This window comes from Phalangium opilio, unplaced genomic scaffold, assembly GCF_054372755.1.
Source record: "Phalangium opilio isolate 3A_F unplaced genomic scaffold, DU_Popi_V2 ptg000079l_1, whole genome shotgun sequence".
NCBI lineage: Eukaryota > Metazoa > Arthropoda > Arachnida > Opiliones > Phalangiidae > Phalangium > Phalangium opilio.
Window position 1 is genome coordinate 7,123,830 of NW_028324187.1, and position 11,527 is coordinate 7,135,356.

The 11,527-nt window shown below is 35.9% G+C and overlaps 1 protein-coding gene across 3 annotated transcripts in view; it reads left to right on the plus strand.

Annotated features, from left to right (window-relative positions):
• The window catches only part of LOC149654569 (uncharacterized), a 44,435-nt gene extending 32,977 nt beyond the window's left edge, over positions 1 to 11,458 (plus strand). For 2 of the 3 annotated variants that reach the window (XM_089846130.1, XM_089846131.1), the window contains 8 exons: positions 736 to 825; positions 1,262 to 1,414; positions 1,917 to 3,587; positions 3,819 to 4,445; positions 4,561 to 5,090; positions 5,223 to 5,325; positions 6,022 to 6,315; positions 7,592 to 11,458. In XM_089846130.1, the coding sequence (XP_089702256.1) occupies positions 736 to 825; positions 1,262 to 1,414; positions 1,917 to 3,587; positions 3,819 to 4,445; positions 4,561 to 5,090; positions 5,223 to 5,325; positions 6,022 to 6,315; positions 7,592 to 7,663 (3,540 nt within the window). In that variant the 3' untranslated portion in view covers positions 7,664 to 11,458. The remainder of the gene's footprint in view (positions 1 to 735; positions 826 to 1,261; positions 1,415 to 1,916; positions 3,588 to 3,818; positions 4,446 to 4,560; positions 5,091 to 5,222; positions 5,326 to 6,021; positions 6,316 to 7,591) is intronic. The other variant, XM_089846132.1, reaches the window with a different exon arrangement.
• Positions 11,459 to 11,527: the final 69 nt, after the last annotated feature.

The window sequence follows — 11,527 nt, forward strand, 5'->3', positions numbered from 1 at the left end:
TGTTACCCTTACTCAAAAGACTATTGTAGTATCTGTTCATATCAGTAAGGGGTCGGACAGTGCCTTTAAGGGAACTGTTACCCTTTACAGCAGACTATTGTTGTAACTGTTCATATCAGTGTTTGGAAAATCCGTTAACGCGTATTGGTGAATCCAAACATTTTGGGATATTGTATTTTGTTCGTGCATGCGGTTTTGCCGAGGGGCCTGTCACTACCTTTAATTGGTGTGTACCTTTGAATGTACTAAAGTGATGATTACACGTAATCTATAATCGGTGTACAGAGAATCTGACAGTGATTAGCCCCTCGGGTTTTGCAGAACATGGTAAGGGATCATAAATCTTTCATGAAGAAAATAGGCAAATATCACAAGGACGGTCGTCGCAACTCAAATTATAGGATAAGGTAGTAGATAATGTTTTGACGCGGCGTTTAGAGGCGGTACTACTACGTCATCGGACACTTTTAGCCCATAATAATATCTCTGGTCCCTGATAATAATAATAATAATAATAATCTACGTTTATTGCGTATCCACAATACCCAGGGGGGCTTTGTTTCAATGCATATGAAACGCCACCGCTAACTGATACCAATCTATTACTCGTCATCAATGACGCAATCTGAATAAACTACAGTTAAGGCGGTTAAGCGTTGTTTGTTTGTTTGAATGTATTTACAAGAAATTTGCAGTTTATTTAAAAAAAATATGGGCGCCTTTCTTTTTGTGCAGTTATTAAACAATGACGACGAAAGTGAGAAAGGTTATAAGAAACCCCAAGATCTCCTGCATCAACTACTCAAAGCGGAATCGCCTGAAAAGGTCAGCATTTTAATACCAAATTTAATTTGCGCTAATTACATTAATGTAGCCAAGGGCAGGGAGGTACCATTCCAACAGTAAAACATGATTCAAATTTCTCTATAAATAATGCTATATTTCGAAAGACAGCAAAGTTCCCTTGAAATGTTTGTTCAGTCAGTACTTACCACTTACGAGTCAATAAGATTATTTGATAAAGAAGCATTATCACTATTTTTTATGAACTTTGATCAGTCCAGTCAGGTTTATCAGTTGAACTTTAACCCCATAATGATAGCTTATCATCTTTTTGCGTCCGCAAAGGGTCAAGGGGTCGTTTTTTTTCCATCACTATCACGTAGTTTACGCGGTTGTTATGAGACATTGTAATTACGGTGGTGTTTTACGCGAGACTGATGACCGATTTGTTCGCGTCATCTCGATGGCTTTTTTAAAGATGGTGACCACTGATCAGGCCACTTCATCTGGAGGATCTCCATCCGCGGCGGAAGTCCATTACGGAAATATGACGAAGAGAAAATCGGAGGATAACTCCGATGGCGTGTGTGATTCGGCACCCAAAAGGCCACACGTTCAAGTATGTACAAAAGTTAGTGAATGTTTTCATATTTTCATATTTTTCTAAATTTTGCAAATGAATTATCGGGACCTCGTGGGGTTCTATAAGTCGGTACCATAGTTTTAAAGCTTTTGCAAGAGTTTTAGATGTTGTTGTACTTAATTAGTAGAGTATTTGGTATATCGCGGCAAGGCATGGGGTATTTTTTAGAACCAAGCCTCAAGGGCCTCGTTAATTGTTACGCGATGCTAATATTCGTCTTCAAAACATGACGCGTCATCTTATCAAACGCTGTCGTATAACGTTATTCGCGATAAATGAAACTAGGACGACCACGTGGTGATATATTTTGCAAAACGGCAATTACCCCCTCCCCCCTTGCAAATGGATAGTGGAACCGTTTTAAGTTTTAGCATTTTAATTTAAACTTACGGTGTCCAATTTGTGTGGTTAGTTCTTGGAGGACAAATTTTAAAAACGGTTGGTAGTGTCCCCCGCATGCTAAAAATATTCTCCTTAACTGTTCTCTTAGGCTCACCTGGCCGGTCAGAATCCAATGTTAGCGTCAATGCTAGCTCAGACACCGCGAACTCTTCCATCTGTGCCTACTAGCATAGCCAACTCGATAATATCTCAATTACCTCAAGAGCGATTACCAAAGAACTTAGAGAAGAAACTGGTACATACCCCCGTACCAGGAGGCGGTAACCCCGGACCCCCTGGCCCACCGCCGCAACAAGTACCGGCGGGGGCCAATATGATCCCCTCGAATCAAATGATGCCCCAAACGTCATCTCATAGTATAAATGCCCCGTCAAATCAATTGGTTCATAGTTCAGGGGGCGGGGCTATGATTACGCCGTCTTCCATCCAGCAAGATATGCCATCGCCGCAATCCGTCGTTGGCAATATTGCCAAAACGGATAACCGATCTAGTGGTGCTCACGGTGGAATTGTTTCTAGTACCATGCAACAGCAAATGGGAAATACGGGGTTCTTGAATAAAATGTTGACGAGTGACAATAGCAACCAATTAGCGCAAAGAACTTCCTTAGTGTCGTCCGCTGGTAGAGTGTCATCGCCTTCCATTGTTCAGACATCGCCACAAATGACTCATCAAAGGTTACCGTTGCAACAACAGGCTGCTTTATCCAGGCAGAATAGTTATAATCAGTTTCAACATCGCGTGCAACAATTACACCAACAACAACAGTTGCAGAATCACCATCAATTAATGCAGCAGCAACAGCAAAATCAGCAGTTACAACAGCAACAACAACAGCAGCAGCAGCAATTGCAACTTCAACAACAGGCCCAGTTGCAACAAACGCAAAATCAACAACAGCAGCAGCAACAACAACAACAACAACAGAAGTCCCAGCAGCAAACGCAACAACAACAGCAAGCTTCAGCAGCTGTTGCCGCGTTAAACCTTCCAGAGATTTTAGGTGAAAATGCTCCGCCCATTGACGCGGCTTTGGCAATTGCCAATGCGAATCAAGGTCCGCCTGATCCGTTGTTATCAGAGATTTTGGACCAAGTTTGGAGTATGCAGCAAGAAATGAATATGGAGCCAACGTCATCCGCGCAATCGCAACCCGCTGCTTCCAGCACAGCAGCCACGGCTTCGGTTCCCGTTACGACTGTCCCTGTTGTCGCAACACCACCACCTCCAACCTCGACGTCGTCAAGTTCGGAAGAGCATGAAATGTTAAAGTTCTTAGATGAAGTACTTGAATCATCGCCACCCGCCTCTTCTTCATCAACTCCCTCTCATTCTGCTAATAGTCCTCAGGATCTCCACGCGAAATTGGCCATTAGCGCCATTCAAAGACACTTAATGAGTTTCGAAGTGTCCCCGAACTCGAATAACGCTGGTGGAGCTCCTAATAGAATGAATTCCCTACCGGCATATCCTCAAGGACCAGTTCCCGGTCAATCTTCGCAATCTGGTGGTCCTATGTCCCCCGGTCCGATGGGTTTCCCTGGACAGGGAAATCGAGGGGAAGCATTTCAAAGTGGACAACAACCAAATGCCCCTCAACCACCGGCTTATGGTGTGATTCCTCAGAATCAAAGGCCACGTTTTCAAGGACAAATTCCTGGACAACAAGGTGGTGTTATGATGCCCGGAAATCAGTTGTTAAATATTGGTGGAAATAGGGCTGCGCATATGCAGTTTGGAGCTCCTGGAACGCCACAGGTATGTGCATATCTTTTGTAATTGTTTTGTCCAATCGTGTTTTTGGGGAATTTTTATCTGACGTCACTCGATTAAGTTTATGAACATTAAAAATGCGAGCAAATCTCTTGATAGGTATAATCTAATCTTATGTAATTGCCCATCTTTTGTTTTAAATGGCGGCGCGGAATAGTTAAAAAATGGTTATTGTTAAGGCTTAAGTAGTTAAAGTTCGTCGTGTCAAATTTGCAGGCGAAACGGTCAATGCTCGAGAAAAAGAGCAAATACCAACTACAACTCCACCAGAAACGGTTGGTGGCGCAACAACAACAACAACATTTGAGTATGCAAACTCAGCAACCAATGTCAGACAACATGTCCCAATCGGGTGGTGGTCCGAATTACGTAGAAAACATGAATGAACTCTTAAATAACACGATAGCGCCCAATGTAACGCTCCAAAGATCCGTGGGTATCCCGGGACCCGATCAGCAACTCTCGCCTCGTTACGGGAATGCTATGATGGGAAAATTACCGAGTCCTCAAGCCCAACAGCCTCAATTATCGCCTGGTCAACGTGTGTATACGCAACAGTCTTTCGGTAACCCTAACACGCCCGGGGTTAGTTATCAACAGCAACAAGTGCAACATCGGTTGTCCCCACATACCCTGCCGGGATATCCTCAAGGTGGTCGTGGAGGACAATCTCCCGCGCCTATGGCTTCTGGTGGAATACCAGGAGCACCAAGGTCACCTCATCTACAATTATCACCTCAACCGAATTCGGGTCAACCGCAATGGAATCCTCGCGGTTTGCCAAGTCCATCACCGGCAAATCTGCAACAACAGAATCCAATGCTTAATGCTCAGCTGTCTCAGGTTAGTAGTCCACAATCATTTTGCCTTCTATAACTTCGTTTTTTGAAGATTTGCAGCAAGTACCATGCCATTGCTCCTCGCGTCTAATCACCTATACTTTAATGATATCTTTCAGGGAAATTACGCAGCGGCTGCAGCAGCGGCGGCCGCGGCCCAACAAGCTAGGTTTGGTGCCCCTCAACGCCAAATCCAGGGTCGTTCCATGGCTAGTCCAAACACGGTCAATGTATCTCGTAACTCTTCATTCACGACGCAACCCGATTCCTCGTTCCAATCTCAGTCCTTAGTCTATTCCCAAAGTGGCGGACAAGGTGGTGGTGGTGGTGGTGGTGGGCCTAATGGGGCCCAAAGTGGCGTCAACCCGCAATCCCAGGCTCAACAACAGAGGATACAACGGGCCTTATCCATGCCTGGTCGCGTCAATTCACCTCGAACGCCTCAATCTTTTCATCCCGGTGATCCTATGCTCTCGCCTCAACCTTCTCCTGGGTTTAACCAATCATTACCTTGCACTCCGGTCTCCAGTTACGGAGCTGGGTCGAATTTACAGAATGTTGGCCCCAATTTCAACATTGCTCAAGAAAATCATTTTACATTCGAACAACAGAATCTTCAGATGTATCCAAATACTTCAGTTAGTGACAGGTATGTAATGTTTTTGTACAACTTAGGCTTATTGTAGATTGCGGGTTTGCTACCACCATGAATATTAAAACCACGTTTTTCAACTAATTTGGTAACATTTGGAACCGTTTTTGTTTCGATAAATTGTTGCAGAAGTAGAGGTGCAGGTGCGAGTGGAGGCGTCATGGGTTCATCGGAGTATGTTCGACAAGAAATTAGAGCTATGGTTGGTGCTAGAACACAGCATCAAGTTAGGGTAAGTAGTTGTTTACTGTTCTGTTTGATTTTTATGGTAGCAGTAAAGTAATTTGTTTATGTTTAAGCTTATTGTTCCGTTTTATGTTTAAGCTTATTGTTCCGTGTTCCGTTTTATGTTTAAGCTTATTGTTCCGTTTTATGTTTAAGCTTATTGTTCCGTTTTATGTTTAAGCTTATTGTTCCGTTTTATGTTTAAGCTTATTGTTCCGTTTTATGTTTAAGCTTATTGTTCCGTTTTATGTTTACGCTTATTGTTCCGTTTTATGTTTAAACTTATTGTTCCGTTTATGTTTAAACTTATTGTTCCGTTTATGTTTAAACTTATTGTTCCGTTTATGTTTAAACTTATTGTTCCGTTTATGTTTAAACTTATTGTTCCGTTTATGTTTAAGCTTATTGTCCCCTTTAAGTTCGTTGTTTCGTCGTTTATGTTTAAGCTTATTGTCCCGTTTAAGTTCGTTGTTCCGTTTATGTTTAAGCTTATGTCCCGTTTAAGTTCGTTGTTCCGTTTATGTTTAAGCTTATGTCCCGTTTAAGTTCGTTGTTCCGTTTATGTTTAAGCTTATGTCCCGTTTAAGCTCGTTGTTCCGTTTATGTTTAAGCTTATGTCCCGTTTAAGCTCGTTGTCCCGTTTATGTTTAAGCTTATTGTCCAGTTTAAGCTCATTGTTCTGTTTATGTTTATTCTTATTTAGGGTCAACAACAGCAACAGCAAGCGCAACAACAAGCCCAACAACAACAACAACAACAACAGTCTGGTCATTCAATGAACGCGCCGTCAACGCCTAACCAACAGCAAAATGCGGGTGGTGGTTCAAGCAACGCTATAGATGTAGATATATTCAATCTTCATTTAGAATTATCAGATGGACAACCAGGATCTCCTTCCATTTATAATCAACCGTTGCTCAGTATCGCCGCAGCCAATCAGGAAGCTTCCATCGGCGGAGGAACATCCTCTCACGCTCATAGTACAAACAATCCAAGGGTAAGCTAATTGTTTTCTTTTTGCTTTAAATATAATTTTTGAGATTGGGGGAAAGTATGGGAATCGGAGAAGTGGCCCTGAAAGTTGGGGACGCGTTAAGAACTTTGACCATTGGCCCTGAAAGTTGGGGACGCGTTAAGAACTTTGACCATTGGCCCTGAAAGTTGGGAACACGTTAAGAACTTTGAAGACTGTCCCTGATAGTTGGGAACGCGTTAAGAACTTTGACAATTGGCCTTGATAGTTGGGAACGCGTTAAGAACTTTGACAATTGTCCCTGATAGTCGGGAACGCCTTAAAGGGACTGTAAAGAAGGCATCGGCGGGTGGGTAAAAATTATTTGAAATACGTCAGAGGCACGTGACCAAGGAGAGGCGTGGTTCATAGAAGCTTAGTTCGTTTTATTTCGAAAACCACCACTTCATGGAATTGGCGCTGCAATCTCGCGAAAAACAAGGACTAGGTGTCCAGTTCCACTCCATGAGGAGTCTTTGTATCTTGGCATCACGTGATGTCTGTGACGTATTTCAAATAATTTTTACCCACCCGCCGATGCCTTCTTTGCAGTCCCTTTAAGAACTTTGACAATTGTCCCTGATAGTCGGGAACGCCTTAAGAACTTTGACAATTGTCCCTGATAGTTGGGAACGCGTTTAGAACTTTGACAATTGTCCCTGATAGCTGGGAACGCGTTAAGAACTTTGACCATTGTCCCTGATAGCTGGGAACGTGTTAAGAACTTTGACCATTGTCCCTGATAGCTGGGAACGCGTTAAGAACTTTGACAATTGTCCCTGATAGCTGGGGAAACGTTCAGAACTTTGACAATTGTCCCTGATAGTCGGGAACGCGTTTAGAACTTTGACAATTGTCCCTGAAAGTCGGGAACGCGTTTAGAACTTTGACAATTGTCCCTGAAAGTCGGGAACGCGTTTAGAACTTTGACAATTGTCCCTGAAAGTTGGGGAAACGTTAAGAACTTTGACAATTGTCCCTGAAAGTTGGGGAAACGTTAAGAACTTTGAAAATTTGCACATAATGTTCAGGGGGAATTCCAAAGAATTGGGAAATTGACCCAAACGCTCGGGTAAGTTTGAAAATTGGCCTATAATGTCAGAGTAATGAAAGAAAACACGTTTTTCGCGAAATCACTTCGGGTGAAGTCCTACACACGCGGAAACCCTGGGTTCTCGTAACAATTTAAAACTTTTCGTGTGACTTCACTTGTTCCTTCAAAATTTTAACACGTAAGTTTTGAACTTTAAACAAATTTCAGTCTGAGGATGCGAATAAATCTAATAATGGCGGTAAAAGTTTATTGCAACAATTGCTATCGGAACCATCTTAAAAACGACCCCCCATATAGAGTGACTTCATAATTATATATATATATATATAAACAAAACCCCCACACACATAAAAACAATGTTCTGGTAGTCAAATATACCTCCTCTAATCATACATAACAAAAAACAAAAAACAAAACCAACAGGAAATACTACATTAAAATACAACATTAAAAAACAATATTTTTGTCAGGAACACTATAAAAACTTTCGTTAAGTATTGTGTACTTGTAAATTATATCACCATTTCGGGCTACGAAGTGTGGAAAGATAAATCACAAAGTTATTATTATTATTACTGCGAATTTGTGTTGAACAGACGCTAAAAAACAACCCCGGAACGCGCGTGTTAAGTGTTTGTGCGAAAATTGTTCACGTAATATGTACATATTGAAGTTCAGTTGAACCACTGCCGATAACGAAATACTGCTAAGAAACGGTATTTTTTTTTTGTTTTTCAACTTGTTTTTTTTTTTCGAAAATTGTGTTCAAAATTGGAACGTTTGAACACACAATCCCCTTATCGGCGCCGCGTTTAAGGTACCCACGTGACAAGGCCTCGTATTGTAAATTAATTAATTAAAAAAAACAACAAATTTTGCTCATAATCGTAAAGGAATTAAGAATTTAAGAAAACTGTAAATTATTATTTTTTAGAAACGTGATATTAATTTTTTTTTTTTTTTCAAAATTTAATCCTTTTTTTTTAAATCGAAATTAATTAAGTTTAAGTTTAATTAGACACCATAATTTTTAATATTTTTTAATATTATTATTGCGTGTATACTAGTAAATAAAAATTATATCTTAACGGAACGGAACGGAGTTTGTTAAAATAAAAATTTTAAGGTTAATTTTTTTTAGTTTTTTTTTTCTTTTTTTAGATAAAAATATTAAAAATTTAAAAAAAAATTAATTTGACGCACTTTAATTTAAATTAAGTTTCAACATCTTTCTTTTTTTTCTCTCAACAATGTACAAAAACAAAAAACATTTAAATAAGTAAATACAACAACTTAATTAATTAATTAATTAACACGCCCGTTAAAAGAAAATGTAAAAAACAACTTATAATAATAATTTTTTTTTTTTTAAGTTTTGTTTTTCCGTTTTAAGATTTGTACAGCTTTATTATTCATTGTGAAAAAAAAAAATATCTCCCGTGTTTGTTGTTAGAGCTTAATATTAAAAAAAACAAGCGTGTATATAAAATTAAAATTAATGCTTATCGTATATAAAAGACATTATACATCTCCCCCAACCCCCTTTAAAAAAATATTGTACAGATTTAGAAAAGTTCGTGAAGATATTTGATTGGATAGATTTTGGAAAAAGATAAAAAACAAAGTTTAGAATAAAAAAATAAAAAGAGATTTTGGTGCGCACGAAGATATTTTTTTTAAGAAAATTTGATTGAAAAAAACAAACAAAATACAAATAAAAGGTGAAGGATTATTTTTGTTGATACTGAAAAAAAAGGCACCTTGTAAATTTAATAAAAAGAAAATGTCTTAAAAAAATTCAAATATTATTAATTAATTAATTAATTAAATAAATATTTCCATTAATTTAGAAAATTATTTGTTTGTTTTTTTTTTTAAAAAAATTAATGGATCACAAATTAATTAATTAATTATTATTGACGTACGTAACACCCTGAATTTTTGTTTTTCTGAAATGATGCGAGCAAATATTTAATTAATTTAAAACAACAACACTTGATTAAATTTTAATTATGGATGATATTGTTAATTAACAATGTTTAGTTAAAGTATAACGCTGAAAAAGGAAATCAGTCTTATCTTACTTATTGATTGATTGATTGATTGATATAATGATACTTATTAATTAGGATATTTTTCTGTCTGTGATTAGACGTTAATTAATTAATAAATTAATTAATTAATTAATTAAAGCTTAACACTAGTTAATTAAAAAAAAATAAAACAAATTGCCGGTTAATTATTTTACACCTACCTCAGATCTTTTAGAATAATTAATAGTTGGTTAAATTAAAATTTTTTATTACAATGGTTATTAAAATTAATTTGTCACAATTAATTTTAATTAAACGTAAATTAATTAAAAAAAATATTGTTGTGAATGCTATGGAAGTACAAAAAAAATAAATTGTGGGTTACTGAACATTTCTTTAATTAATTAATGTACTTCTGTTTCTATATTTAATAAAAAAAAATAAAATAAAATGGGCCAGGAAAAGTTAATTAGTTGGATTAATTTTTTTAAATTAATTCCATTAGAAAATTTGCATAATAATATTATTATACTCAGTTCGTTTTTGGAAAGGAGATAAATCTCACTTGATCCTTTCAAAGATTTAACTGATTTTAGACTGAAAAACTGGAAAGATATTGTTAATTAAAAAAAAATTAATTTAAAAATAAATAAATATGACCATATAAGTGCTTTGTCAAAAATAACGTAAAAATCTTAAAAAAACACCAAAAATAAAATACAAAAAAAAAACATGTTTATCAGCCTTGTAGTTTTGGAAGAAAAAATTTTTTAGCCATAATCCGTGCCTTTTTATGTCTCCTGACTAATTAAATATTTTTAAATCATTTTTAATTAATTATTAAGGTAATATTAATAAACAAGGCCCATGTATTTAATTTAAATTCCGTAATTACCTATATATATAAAGATATATATATACATATAAAAAACAAAAGACCCCCCAACAAAAAAACAACATTAAAAATTATATCTGAAGTGTATAATAAATTAATTAATTTTTATTAAACTGAATTAAGTATTCCACTTAATTAATGTCTGGAATTATGGAAACACTTTTCTTTCTATTAACTATAATTAAATTAATTACTAATAGGTCAGGGAGATCTTAATCTTAATCTTACAGGTGCTCATTATATTTAAAAATAAAATACAAAAAACAAAGTCCATATTTTACGCCTGGAATTAATTAGATAAAAAACAAAACAAAATTAATTTTAATTAAAATAATTAAAACTAATTGCCATATTCTGTCCACCGTAAAAAAATAAAATCGAGTTATAGGCCTTAACATCTTAAGAACCACAAAATTTTAGTAAAATTAAAAAAAAACTTCGGACTAAAATACAAATAAATAAAAAAAGAAAAGATAATTTAATTAAAAAAAAAACAAAAAATAAATATTTTTATAAATAATAAATTGCAGATTAAATTTAAACTCGGATACAAAAAAAAATCTTGTAGATTAGTCGTATTGTTAAAAAATATTTTCTTGAGGTAAAAAAAAAAAGTCCATAAATATGAAGTATTTAAAATATTAACATAGCGGAAAAGCCGAGAAGTTGTTTTTTAATTTAAAATACAAAATAGTTTAAAAAACAAACAGCACCATGTTGAAAATCAGGCACAGTTTGAAAGGTATGCTGCGGAAAAACGGGAGATTTAAAAAAAAAAGATAAAAAAAGTCCAAAAAAAAATTAATTCTTCGAAGAATTTAAAAAACAAAAACAAAAAAAAAATCTACAGCGTATTATTAACTTTTTCATAAATAATTTTCACCATCATTTAAAAAAAAGTACCTCAGAAATTTACAAATGTGTGTCAGTAACATGTGTTTGAAATACATACAAAAAATAACATAAACATTTAAAAAAAAAACAAAAAAACAACATAGTTGATGTACTAATTCAATATTGTTTGTTTTGAAGTCTGCGACTATCAAATTTTTTGGAGACATAAAAAGTTCCTTGACACTGTTGGTTTAATATAATATAATGATTGCCACATCATGAAATAAAAATTAAGGGTTTATAGTAAAAAAATCCATGTTTTTCATGTTAAATTAAGCTTATTTGTAAATTTTAGGCCTAGGAAACAAAGGCTTAGCAGTG